The following is a 15,204-nucleotide window of genomic DNA, read 5'->3' as shown; positions in this document are numbered from 1 at the left end:
GACACTGTCGTTAAAGGATTGCCGAGGATGTGATCCCACGCTGAAGCTAGCACGCTTGCCACCGTCATACTTTTTCCCATTGTTCACGGTTTTACGTGGAAAACGACTCTACCCATAAGTCGACAGAAGCCTTTAGGCATGGACATAGAATATGTAGAAAGGAGGACGTGAGGGTACAATTCTTATTAAATATGTTGTAACGACGATTTCTTCTGAAAGCCCCATTGACTCCTTGAGCAGGACACGGGGTGGTTCATTTTAAGCAAGGCATTCTGTTGAACCTTATCACACTGACACACAAATCAAATTGTACGGATGTTCGTTTTTCGTCCATCGACCTTCAATATGGCGAGATTTCTACATAAAAAAACAATTCTTGGTTTCCAAAATCCAAAACAGACGATCAATGCAAACTGCATAGATTCTACAGCAAAAATACCATTAACAACCAAATACACAGCATTCTCTAAATACCTACCCGAGTATTGCCTCACACTTGCTTTACAATATTTGCAAAGGTCAAAGTTCACGAGGTATCTTTAAGCTTGTCTTCACTTCGACTATGTGTGTAGGTGATGATGAAGATGTCGACGAAGATGGCAATTATGATTTTTATCTTTATTATAAATTAACTATTACAGAGAGGCAAACGGAACATTTATCAAGACAATACTCTTGTGACAACACTTTTATATTAGGTTATTAATACTTTAAATAATGTCCGCTGAATCAATTTTGTTATATGTTTTCTTTTCAACATTGTATTTTCGAGTAATGTCATTTCTCAATGAATCTTAAATTGGTCGGTTTGTCGTGGATACCCCGTGGTTATACTCCTATTTCCTAATTATATTATACAAATCGATATCATAGTTCTGAACTTTTTAAGTGACAATGCTTTCAAAGGAATCGTAAAAAATTATTTGATTACATGACTTAGATAACAACTCCAGTCGAAAATATCAGAATATAAAAAAATTATGTTCTAAAGAATCATAAGAGGCAAGAACTGTACATCAGTTTTTTTTTCAATTTTTACACATACAATGATGATGGTTATTGTTATTGTTATATTTTCTGATACTATAAGGTTATTCCCCAAATACCGGGATTTATGTCCGAGTACATCGTGCAGCGGGGAGGTATTGTCCGAGACGCGTAGCGTCGAGGACAATACCGAAGCGTACGATGTACGAGGACATAAATCCCGGTATTTGGGGAATAACCTTATTATTAAACACCTTTTAAGTCCAACTTTACGAGAAAAAAGTCGAAATTAAGGCGTCTTTTGGATGCTCGTCGCGCACTGTACTGAGCGATCTCGAGCAGACTGGGAACGCGTTGAGCGCGTCCGCTAAAGAGCGCAGAACGGAATTTCAACCCGCGCTGCGCAGTGCACACGGTAGAAATTGTACGTCAGCAGCATAATTTCACTCGAATTCATAGGTTTTGGACTGACCACGATTTGATTTTGGAAGTACTGAATGCTAAGACGTATATATTTTTGTAAAAAATGCGAAATTTTCTCTTCTTGTTCTCCATGTTGACGTAAAAGTGTTTTGAGGTCAAACGTCAAATAGCGTCCAATAACACCTGAAGTTATTGTACTCCGCGTCAAAGTTATTGGACCCCGCGTCTATGATACTAATCTTTACGGCCCTGATACGGGTTTTGCGGACCGAGGTTGTACGGCGGAAGGGCCCGAGCGTGCGAGGGCCCGTACGCCGTACGACCGAGGTCCGCAAAACCCGTATCTGGGCCGTAAAGGTTTTATCATATACCTTATTGAACGGTTGTGATATGTTTCAGTATTTATCAATAAAATTTTGTTAAAGTTATGGGCGTAAATTAAAAAAACATGAGCCACGCAACTTTGCGGATTGATATGTACGATGTTGTCATTTGTTCTGTTGTGGAACGCGTCACGAGCTTGTTCTATGCGAACGACAATGTCACTACAGAATGAGCACAGATGAGTAGTTGATCCTGCTCGTTAAAATACACTTTCTCAGCAAAACATTGAGAGGAGACTATCAAGCACTTGTTTTAACCAATTTTGATCGGAATAAGATTCGAACTGTCTACAATTTGCTTCAAAACTACGAGCGAAGCGCATAGAAACGGGTGCGAATCTCGCGCTGACGTGCTTTCGAATGGAATGTACGTGGATAGCAACGACAATGAAAAAGTTCGAAAAAGCGCGCACACTACCTTATTTGGGCAAAGTGTGCCTGGGCGTGATACGGCAACTTATTACACACCTGTAAGAGCGCCTTTTCCCATAGGTTTACATGGGCACGTGAATCTAGGTATATGATAACGTAACTTACTGAACGACGAAACTCCATAAGTTACAGACGCAGGTGTATAATAATACTGGTAGTGCCCTGCTGTACGTCGGACAAAATACGTCATCATTTCTGTAACTTTCTGATCATGATTTTGGAGTAACTTTATTTGTAATTCTGAATAATTTTCCACATGATGTATTCACCATTTCTTTGTAATCTTCCGATTTTCTCCTCCATTTCTTGTCCAATCAATTTCCACATTACGTATTCGTTGTCTGCAATGAATTTTTCACTGTACGTTTTTGTAAATAGCGATTGCGATGTTATGATTGCCGGAAGAAGAAATATCTCAAGACTTTTAAACACCATCCATGCTTAGTTTGGCATCAATTGTTAGCACTGTTATCGATGTATTACATGTAAGTAAAGCCCAGCTGTTACGACTCAACTGTTTTCCCGAAGGTAAGATATTAAGGTAGAAGACACCTCGGGGACAGATATTCAGGCATTCAAACTTTACCAATTCTATTCTGATATACCACTTGTAGGGGTTTATTTTAAAGCTGTTGGTGAAAGAAAGCTTTCACCATCTTAATTTTTTTCGAAAATCAAAAATTTTATTTTTCTCCATAGAGTTAGCACAGGGATGGCGGCCATTTTGAATTTCAAACATCTGTAAATCTTGAGTAATTTGTTTCCCTAGTACCAAAATTTGCTAGGTGACCCCCGATTTTTATTGTTGATTTTGAAAGAGAATGGTCGAAAGATTCATGGAGGAAAGTTTCACTTTGGAGGCGCATATCACTTTAAGAGAAAAATTATTTCCACTTCAGCAACCCAATCCCCCACCCCCACCCACGGCGACAAATTAAACGACCATGCCTGCCAAATTTCTAAATGCCTATTTCGGCAGCTCGTGATTTTGAAATAACAAATTTGTTCACTGCGATCATTGTTGTTAACCTAAACTTCATGTATTTCCAGTCATCATTACCATGGAGACAGGTTATTCTCATTTGAGGGGGGGGGGTAATCACTCCGATAATGCCAATAATTTTGCATATATTCTAAATCGTCATTACTAAGGAGATGGGTCATTCTCATTTAGGGGGTAATAACTTTGATAATGTGAATACTTTTGTAGCACATTTTCATGGCAAAATGACTTTGTTGAATACGGTGGCAGTACAACATCTGTCAGCTGTGGAGAATGTCTTTGGTTTGGACATGATAAAACTTTAAAGAGGTAGTTATCCTTGACGGCGCGTACTGTTGACATTATACTTCGACTCGGATACGGGACGACTTCTCTCCCTGTTTTCACGAACCTACCATTATTCCTTTGAAATATCTTGAACGAATCGACGACAGAAATTTGCTCATATCATATTATACTTCAGAAATAAAATTGTTCACGTCCATATTCTATACAGTATTGTTGAGGTTGTTCGAAACATTAAAGTAAGTAATTCGCGAAATTGTCGAGGAAAAGTATTGGTAAACGTTGCCAGATTTCTTTACAAAATCGTAAAGGATTTTCTCTTGTTAATGTGAGCGGCTCGATGTTAAAACGCGTCGACGGGCAAGCTGCCGAAGTAAAGGCCTTTTGTGGATGCTGGAACGTAGCATTTCATACATTGCCGTTCGCGGCGTAAAAGAAGCGCACGGCTGAATGGATCATCGGAACTCTGTTGCCAGCAGTGAACACGACTTATTGCTATTACTCTTTTACGCCTTTGTGCCACATATGCCACCGATGAACAAACGCCTAATGGTGTAATTTTTTTCCGATATGAACTCTGAATTGCCGTTTTTGGTTCAAACGTTGGTTGGTTCTACAGTGACAGGTAAGGAAATCAAGGAAACTCCCACACAGAAATCAACCTCGTTCAACTTCGCCACGACTCAACGCTTTGGACAGAGAAAACAAGTATAGGTGTGTTTGTTCGTCATATTTTTTATGCGCGTGGGCGATCGTCAAAATCATTGGCATATCTAACTCACAACTTGCCATAACGGACTATTTTAAAAGAGCGGAGCTACGCCTTATCACCGAAAATCAATCACAATTACAACTTTCGCTTGGGCAAGTAATTCACTCGGTATCATTGCGCGGATGCACACAATCATCTCCGTTCAAATTTGCATGTTTTAATAAACATGATTATTATGATGACTATGATGATGGAGATGATGATGATGATTATGATGGTGATTGTAGCGTCCCCCGCATACGGAAAGGGAGCATTTTAATAGCAGAATTCAATCCGAGTAAGCAACACTTTCCAGGTTGCTGTTACAACATGACGCTTTCTCATACCTTCTCAGGTCTAGTTCTAATTGTCTGGATACTGGCTCTTACCGACACAATCCGATGTACATCGAGCTTGCAACAGGTGAGACATAGTTACATTTTTCTTCTTATCTTTCTACCCTACCTCCGTAACATCGAAAATCTTAACTGGTCACTTTCCATTTTATCCGTAGTTTCATACTTTTCTCATCATAGTGCGTTAAAAATAGCCACGGTAGAAATTCGCTCGTATCACACATGATAACAAGAGGCGCGGTAGTCGAAAACAAGCGTTGTATTCTCTCGACTTCTGAGCTCCAAAAACACTCCATGACAGTTTTCAGCCCATCTCTTTGACATGGGGAGTGCGTCCTGGCAAAGGTCTTAACGGCAGAGACAATTTTGTGATACGAAGATAAAAATAACCTTTGAAGGTTCTGCGTCCGGTAAATCAACGACACCTGTCGGCGACAACGCTAACGACAGGACGCTTCAGCATTGCAAGAATTTGTTATCGACTTTACAAGTGACATTGTCAAGTAATCGTTATTTCTATGTTTTCGAAATTAGATACTATATCACATGGATAAGTTTCAATTGAATAAGATGTGATACATACACCTCACTTGTCCCAGTTCTATCCACTGTTCCTAACGCAACAGCAAGTCGCTGCGGAAATTAAAATTGAATAACAGTCGCAACGCGCCACTTGCCATGCGTGAATGTGCTGTCATAATACCGACTTTTAAAGCTCCACAATGAATAAGGATGTTGGCTAGAAACGAATCAGGGATTGTAATCGCCATCTTCAGGATTATGCGTCCATCTAGTCATGAATAGGAACGTGTCACAAGTAAGGTAAAAACCGGCAAATCGGGAAATACACAGCAATATTTGAGTTTAAGCATTTTTGTATCTTCTGTAAATCTTAGCCTGATAGAAAATTTGATGTTCATCGAGATATTAACTCTCGAAACGAAACGCCTATTGTCAGATATTATTCATTTACAAATACATTCGAATAATTATCGAGAATATTTATGGCGCATTCAAAACTATAAATATTCCGGTCTCTTCTCTTTCGAGAATTAGTTTCTCCACTGCAAAGAAATACATGATCAATCTTTCCATGTATTCAATCTTTTCATACAGAATATATATAACATGTTCTGTCTGAGGATTGTCAGACGCATGAAGCATCGAACACTGTACATTCCCACGAGGACATCTGTACATCTGTATATCTATATATATATATATATATATATATATATATATATATATATATATATATATATATATATATATATATATATATATATATATATATATTACATACATACGTAAGCACCTACCTACCTACCTGCCTACCTACCTTCATAACATAGATCGATCGATAGATAGATAGATACATAGATACATACATGCATGTATGCATACATACATACATACATACATACATACATACATACATACATACATACATACATACATACATACATACATACATACATACATACATACATACATACATACATACATACATACATACATACATACATACATACATACATACATACATACAATTGACAGCCAAAGGCAGACAAAACAGAGAGATACCGTATGAGCTGTTGACAAAATATTTATGCTTTCAATGCTGGCTCGTTGACGATCAGTCAACAAAGGTTTATATGCCCTCGTGCAAATCTTGGGTATAGTCTGACATATCCAGTGGCGATTACACTCGTAAGAACGGAGGGGGCGTTTCTGTCCTAGGCAATTATGGATACCCTTTTATCTTTTATTTACAAAGAGATTCAATCACTTAAGGAAGGCCAACTTAAAATGACCATCGCGCCCTGTTGGCCTTTCGCCTTTGTGTGCCACTGTTCAGGAAGTGATTTCTTTTCAATATTGAAATAATGAATGGAGCGACGTGGACCATACTCTGATACTTTTTTCAATGCTTTCTTGACTGTATATATGCTTTTCTAATCGTTTAAGCCCAAATCTCATGAAAGTTGGTTTCCGAACTATGTCAGCTTAAAAGCAAATAGTTCTAGACAACTGAGAAGGTCGATATGTCGGCAAAACACCCACGAACAATTAATTATTGTCTTTATACAAATTGGAGCGGTCATTCTGACTTCCCAACGCCTTCGAAGTGATTCTTCAGGGGTGAAATAAATGTTACTGCATTAAAGTAGTGTATGCCTTGAAAGTGAAAGACTTAAAAGGTTTGCTCAAACTTTCCTCAAGGACTCTTTCCTCCATTCTTTTTCAAAATCTAGAATAAAAAGCGGGGGTCGCAGTGCAACCCACGATTTACTAATATTTGAAATTCAAAGTGGTCGCCATCCCTGTGTTAACTCTATAACGCAAAATAAAATTTTCGAATCTCAAAAAACTAAGACGGTGAGATGTTTTCTTATACCAAGAGCTTTAAAATGAGTCCCCACAAGTGGATCAGAAAAAAATTGTAAAAGTTTGAGAGTCCGAATATCTGTCCCCGGCCAGAGGCGCGTTCTACATTAAAATGTACTATATATAAATTTTGATGACTCGTTTTTCTTTTAAAGCCCGTATGAAAAAACTTTATTGCCGCCAACTTAAGGATACCGGATACCACTCTCTGAAGTTTCCTCATTTTTGAATTATAAATCCATGCATGTATTGCTCTAGGTCAGAGATACTGTGATGTCATCAGAAAGCACAGGATTAAGGTAGAACGTACCTCGGGGACAGACATTCGGACTCTCAAACTTTTACAATTCTCTTCTGATGTACCACATGTGGGGTTCATTTTAAAGCTCTTGGTGAAAGAAAACCTTTCAACGGCTTAGTTTCGAAAATTTTTATTTTTCTCCATTGAGTTTAACAGGGATGGCGGCCATTTTTAATTTCTAATATCAGTAAATCTTGGGTAATTTGTTACTCTAGTATTAAAATTTGCACGGTGACCCCCTATTTTTATTCTTGATTTTGAAACAGAATGATTGAAAGATCCCTTGAGGAAAGTTAGAGCAAAAGTTTAAGTCTTTCACTTTCGAGGTACATACTACCTTAACATTTCTAGACTAATCATCTACAACGATTACAATGTAAAAGATAAAATAACCGTCTTACAATAGTTTTAATGAGATCAACACGTTCTGTAAAAGACTCAACAGTGAACGATCATGTGATTATGAAGCACAGAAATAAAAAAACTTGTAAAACTCAGAAACAACATTAAGAGAAACTTGTCATGGAATTTTAATAAGTTTATCGCATTGTCTTTGTTAAACGTGTGTAATTCGTATTCAATTAATCAGTCCACATGTGTATACAGCAAAAAACAGGATGGTTGAACAGTCTCATATACATTACGTTTACTTTTTGTAAGTCCCACACAAGTTCAATAGATAACATTGTAGATAAAAGAGCCGACTCATTTGAGTGAAATACCAATCATGTAACACTCCACTCCACTGTATATCCTGTGTGTCTTATAAAAACAGATTGGCATCAGTAGGTATACATCGTATTATGGTTTGTTTAGCCAGAGTGCTGTCCTAATTAACTTCAGTCTCTACTATCAACTCAACAAGTAATTTATCAATTCCCTTGTGTGTTCTATCCAGACACTCAAATGAGTCGGCTCTTCTTATCTACAATGTTATCTACAAAACTTGTATGCTACGTACAAAAAAGTAAACGTAATGTATATGAGACTGTCCAACCATCCTGTTTTTGCTGTAGAAAAAAATCAGGTATTTTAGGTTTGTGATATTAGGCTTTCACGTACTAATGCAATCGTGAAATGGACAAGACCTAAACGTTATAGTCTGTACATACAGGTTTTTAAATTGTCGACTTTGAAGTTAGAAGACGGGTACCGCGAAAAACACTCGTGTACGATGACGTCAAACAGTATATATATATATATTATATATATATATATATATATATATATATATATATATATATATATATATATATATATATATATAATGGAGATGCAACTGCAAGGAGCTAGATAAGTTAGATAAGGTCAGAAAATGCATTTAATATAAATTCAATATAACTGTTCGAGGACGAGAGAGCTGGCCGACTAAAGGTGTCATTTATTAAGACATGTTACAGATGGTTGTAATAATAAAATGTGGTACATCGATCTCACTGACAATGCGTTCAAAACACTCTAGGCATTAATCAAAGAACAGACATCTATTTAATAGCCTTAACGATGCACAAATAGTCTAGTCGTACAAATGCCCATGCCAAGACGTCTATCAATCAAAATGTGTTACGTATGGCTCACAGACACCACGTTGAGAACAGAATGTTCTTATCATGTGCTTTCATTCAAGAAGAAAGTGTTAGGTGATAGAAAAGAATAATCTACATTCGACTGGATTTCAAATCCAACGACAAATTGTCGGGCAAATCATGGTGGATTCTATTCAGAACAATCAGCTACCAAGGCTTATCTTAGAACAGTAAGCTTAATCGTTATTAAACAGAGCCATTACTTACAATCTGGCCAATCAACACTGCTAATTGAATTAATTAGTAAGGTAAGTTAAATTCAATAATCGATTGATAATTCATCCATCCGGAGTTTGTGAGTGCGTGAAACTGTAGTAATGGACACTCTGATGCGTTTTGTTGTGTTCTGCGACACTGTATCGAGCACGGTAATCCTCTGGAAATACTCACATACATTTGACATCTATCTATCTATCTATCTATCTATCTATCTATCTATCTATCTATCTATCTATCTATCTATCTATCTATCTATCTATCTATCTATCTATCTATCTATCTATCTATCTATCTATCTATCTATCTATCTATCTATCTATCTATCTATCTGTCTGTCTGTCTGTCTTTCTGTCTGTCTGTCTGTCTGTCTGTCTATCTGTCTATCTGTCTATCTATCTATCTGTCTGTCTGTCTGTCTTTCTGTCTGTCTGTCTGTCTGTCTGTCTATCTATCTATCTGTCTGTCTGTCTGTCTGTCTGTCTGTCTGTCTGTCTGTCTGTCTGTATGCGTTTCTGTCTATCTATCTATCTATCTATCTATCTATCTATCTATCTATCTATCTATCTATCTATCTATCTATCTATCTATCTATCTGTCTGTCTGTCTGTCTGTCTGTCTGTCTGTCTGTCTGTCTGTCTGTCTGTCTGTCTGTCTGTCTGTCTGTCTGTATGCGTTTCTGTTTATCTATCTATCTATCTATCTATCTATCTATCTATCTATCTATCTATCTATCTATCTATCTATCTATCTATCTATCTATCTATCTATCTATCTATCTATCTAGAGATATCTACATGTCTATATAAAACGATAAATTGAGATTGAATCAAATATATCAGGAACCCTGATACTGGAATTTCATGCATAGACAATTTTCAGATTATTTCTATATTTCTATTGCAGATCGTGTGAATGCATAAACCCGAGTCAGGTTACAGAAATATACCGATGATGTTCTCATTTTTATCTCATATTGCTCTGCGATATATACTCTCAATTTTACAGTACTTTTCTAGTCTACCACTGCTGGGGGCTCATTTAAAATTTCTTCGAGAAAGAACAATGTTCAACGTCTTATTTTTGCGAAAATCGAAATTTATTTTTTCTACTTAGTAAACACAGGGATGGCAGCCATTGTGGATTACAAATATTCAGCAAATGTTTAGTAATTGTTCTCTTCACTACCAAACTTTGCATACTGACCCCATCTTTTTATTCTTGATTTGGTAATATAACTGTTGAAAGATTCATTGAGGAAGTTTAAGCAAAAGTTTACGTCTTTCACTTTCAGGGCATATACTATCCTAACAGTCAAACTGAGTTCGGACAATCACATTGCTGGTGTAACTAAATCTGGTCTTCGGTCCACGTTTTACAGAAACCATAAGGTCGGGCGATATGTCAGCCTGTAAAAGAAGACTGTGAAAATGATCTTTCAGCCCTCGTGGATTTCTCACAGATACTGCATAATTATGTTTTGTCTAAGTAGACTGCGAAAGTAACCTTCCAGCTGCCATGGGTTTCTTGCTTTAAGATATTCTACAGAAATGTGTCTTCACGACCTGTTACTGCCGCAGGTGCGTCGTAGTCAGGCCCATCCTGTTTCTCCTTTGTTGGAGAAAACTGTATGAATATCAAAACATGGGGTTCCGAAGATAGGTTTCCATATAAGTTTCTATGGTATCGCTCCCGTAAAAAGATATGCATCTTGTGTCAGTGACATTTAGTCCCACTTTGCAGCGACTCCAGTTACATGTACACAACAAATAAGGGTTGCATGTTTCTTTGAATGACGTACAACTTAGAGGAAGTCATTTTTGTGGTGGTTTTTTTCTGTTGTGTGAACCGGATGAACGAACAATAAGGTTCTTTTATCTGCCACAAAGACTGATGATAGCCTTACGCTTCCAATATATCATAAATCCCTTTTATTGACCACGCTGTCACCCTGATAAAAATAATGAGGATGTTTTACAATTGGATAAGAGTCTCCATGGCTATTGCGAAATCACTCTTTTCAGCTATGAAAAGGACGAAAAAAGAAAGGCAACGTAAAATATTAAACAAAACACAACGTTGATTTCCTTGTCACTAAATTTCGATCCACAACGTATTGAACTTTTGTCATCACACAGAGAATGTGATTTTCAAGATTGACACATAGACGAAGAATGACGAATACTTCGTTTGAATATAACTTCTTTACTTTCTTCCAATTTAACTTTTGCATCGACAACTTTCATAGAGCACTTCAATTCTATGTGACGAAATATGTATGTTATATATCTATCTGTACATATACACATACATATATATATGCATGTACATATATATGTATACATACATATGTACATACATAGACATATGTGTGTGTTTGCTCGGTGTGTGTCTGTGTTATTATGTGTTTGGCCTAAAACGGTTTATCACTGGTCTTGGTTTCTTTCGAAAAGGAGGCGAATTACCCTTCCCTCCCATCCCCTGCTTCTCTTTCAACTCCAGTCAGTCAATCTGTCTTTAGATATATAGTTTGCAGTTACTTTCCGTGTGTTGTATTGAACCCTGGTCATTTGAATGCTAGGGAAGAGGTAGTTTGCATAGAGCTAACCATCACGTGACTTAATTACTCTAGTTGTTTAAATCTCTGCTCTACAGAAATCGGAAGAATTGGTTGACACGAAGGCTTTCAGCAAGCGCTGACTAGAGACAACTCTTTTTTAACCCTAACCCGACATATGAAAGAAAGTCACTACAAGCTCACAAGGGGAAAAATTAATTCCGAGATATTTAATAGAGTATTCACTCCACCTTATAAGGGTTCAAATATGTTTCTATGGCAACAAAAACTGATTGTAATGTTTGTAGTGTTAACATAATCTATTGTTTACACATTTTCAGGAGGAAACTGACAACACAGATCAAAACTTTCAGCAGAAATCTTCCACGAAGGGCGTACTATGCTTGTTCATCCAACGAGGCCAAGAGCCAAAGCTCTGTTCGGAAACACCGAGTTTTCTTCGACATCTGTCGCTTTCCTCGAGCGGCGGAACGGTAGCTGAGCCCGAGGGAGTACAAAGTGATGAAAGCGATTCAAAGAAAGGAACTGATGACAAGGAAGAGCACGAAACTGTTGAAATTGAAAAAATACCGTCTGAATCGGGATCGGTTATCGACTTTTACAAGCGGGCCATGTATCAGAAAATTGGCGTCGACCCGTCGATCGCGGCCAATGGAAAATTCTTGCCGTCGATCACGTACTCGAACATCAACAACGGCCGGCTAGTGCCCGTTGATGGAGGCGACGTCGTCGAAGATCAAACTATCGGCGCTTCTCTCCTGCGCTGGCTGAATGAAAAGACGGCAGCCAGGACCTACGGCAAGCTGTCGTCGAACATCGCCCAGAAACGAATGGCTTCGTCCCTGCGCAATCGCAGCAATCCGACATCATCATCTTCAGCTGGAAGGCGTATCTTTATCGGGTTTCCAATGTTTGATAATGTGCTCTACCGAAATGGCAGAGCCAGAAGCAAGCAAGCTGTAAGCAAGCAAGGGTAGTAGAAACAAACGCAGGTGGATAACCGTTTTTGTCGTGATGAATAGGTGAATGAATCCTCTTAGGCCGAATCATACGAACACACCCATGCCATATCAACGCTTTATCAATGGATATGGTGGCCTTGTCTATTTTGTAAAATTAGTTTATTTTATTCCGTGATTGTAGAAAAGTTTGAGTCTTTCAAGAAGTTTGAATAACAATTTTTCTATTTAGTAGTTTTATCTTATTCTTGACGAAACATACGTCATGAAATTAGAACATCAGTTTTGTCTTTTTCATTTGAATTAAATGCGATCACTTCTTTTGAAATACGATCTATCAAGCAGACATTAACTCTTGGTAAGGATTAATTTACTATGACACTGATTCTTGAATGTCTACACGCCGGAAAATATGTACATGAAAAGGACACACTGCAACATTGCTGATATATCGCGAGCTCTACTTTTCAAATTACCCATGAACCAAATAAATACGGTTCGCCATCGTTCTTCTACCACGTGATGTATTGCTTATTTATCATGTAATAAGAATTCGTCTGAAATCATGTATTATATTTAACCAAAAAATACACACATTACTCTTCACAACTTAACTTTTATGGCTCTTTATTTCAAACCCACTGTTCGATGGATAGTTCAAATTAAACATAGCGACAATTCATCGGCTGTATTCCTTCCTTGACGCACAACGTAAGGTAGGTTTGTTTTATTGAAGGATATATCGACGGGTTACAAATTGCGATTCCAATTCTGTACGCTGCGAGAGACTGAGATAATTTGCATATCGATAAAATCGTTACGAAATTAATGTCTACCTTAATGCTTACACTAGCGTCCGTTAGATATAATGGCAAGGATAGTGCAATTACAACCATTCACGTACACGTGACATTAGAGGCTGACCAGTTTCTTTAGCCTTGCGGTGGCGGTGGATCCATGGGGGACCTGTTTCTGACTTCGATGATGGGGGTCACTATGTTTTTGAACTGCTCAATTTTTTTTTTTGGGGGGGGGTGTATTTGAATTAATATATCAGAGATATAAAATCACAGATGACTGGATGTTTGCAAATCGAAAATGGTGTTTGCAAAGTGTACTCATCATTATGAAATCTGTAGTTTATATACAAAACATAACCAGAGCCTGGCCTTTTACTATTTTCTCTAAGAGAACTCAGTATGAGAAAGCAAGATGCACTAACAGTATTTCATAACACATTGATTCAATGACATAATTATAAAGGAATGAAACTATTTGTATACTTCTGTAAACTGTATACTTCGATATATATATATATATATATATATATATATGATATTACATTATATTATATTATATTTATTGTAAGCTTAGTTGTTTATCTTTTATTTCAATATAGATATGATCTGAACGGAAAATTATTTCTCCCATCTTGGTTATAGAAATTTTGGGATTAAAAAACAGTTACTTAAAATTGAGAACTTTGAAAACAAAAACAATTACTAAGGCACGTACATGGCATTTACATGGCACAGGTCTTGGCATAAAAATTCCAAATATAGATATTCTCTACTCTTTCACAACTGAAAGTGAAATGCCTCCGAAACTATATTTTGTATATTTTTGTATTGTAGGTCTGTATGGTAAAATATATTTAAATGTATACTCCTTTCACTGTCTTCTTTGATTGGACAGGTGTATCCAAATCTTACCGGTGTCGGCGATATTTCGTCCGTATCAAAACAATCCCATATCCCATCCAGACATTTTCCACCTCCCAGTAAGTTTTAGATTCGGCGTAATGTACTTGCCATCCATGAGAGCAGTGTCTCTACTTAACAAGAGCACTTGTAGATTAATTATTAATCAAGGAATGGTTACTCATCTGTCTTGCCACAATGCATTCTCTGCCCAAAGCCTCATAAAAACATGGAGTTATTGAATATTTTTCGCAAAATTTTGTCTCTGTAATGTGATGAACTCCGATCCAATTTTCATTTTATGATCTGGTCGAATTACTACTCCAATCTTAGTTATAGAAATTTTATGATTAGAGAACCAATTACTAAGTCGATTAGCTTATTAATCTAGGAATAGCTGCTCATCTGTCTTGCCACATCGTATTCTCTGCCCGAAGCCCCTAAAAGCATGGAGTTGTTAGGTATTTTTCGTAGGTGTTGACTCTGTCACGTGATTATTTACGTCCAATCTAACAAGTAAATTTTACATGACTAAATCTACAGGGTACAGACTGCGCAAGGTACGAGATTTGTATGAGACAATTAATGGATAAATGTTAGAAAAAACTTTTGACTTTACAATTTTCAACTTATTCAATTTTGCAATGTCATCGATACGTTCACTAAAGCTGTACATCTGCATCTATTAAAGATATGAAGATCTGACGTAAATCCTTCATAAAAAACGCTTGTCAAAAAACAATATACCTGAAAGTTATGTGTTCTATTCAAAAAATGGTAACAAATCCAAAAATTTTGTTCATTACCTTAAGATTCCAAAATGATGCCAAATTATAACACGTGTGTCCGAAATATT

At 37.1% G+C, this 15,204-nt stretch overlaps 1 protein-coding gene across 1 annotated transcript; it reads left to right on the top strand.

Annotated features, from left to right (window-relative positions):
• The first annotated feature begins 4,496 nt into the window (after positions 1-4,496).
• Positions 4,497-13,257, top strand: LOC139137620 (uncharacterized). Its single transcript, XM_070705813.1, has 2 exons — positions 4,497-4,687; positions 12,010-13,257. The coding sequence occupies exons 1-2, from the start codon at positions 4,595-4,597 to the stop codon at positions 12,664-12,666; spliced, it is 750 nt and encodes a 249-aa protein (XP_070561914.1). The 5' UTR covers positions 4,497-4,594; the 3' UTR covers positions 12,667-13,257.
• The last annotated feature ends 1,947 nt before the right edge of the window (positions 13,258-15,204 follow it).

The sequence above is a fragment of the Ptychodera flava genome, chromosome 7 (genome assembly GCF_041260155.1).
Source record: "Ptychodera flava strain L36383 chromosome 7, AS_Pfla_20210202, whole genome shotgun sequence".
Lineage (NCBI taxonomy): Eukaryota > Metazoa > Hemichordata > Enteropneusta > Ptychoderidae > Ptychodera > Ptychodera flava.
The sequence above is the reverse complement of the archived record's forward strand: the minus strand, read 5'-3'. Positions and strand labels throughout refer to the sequence as shown.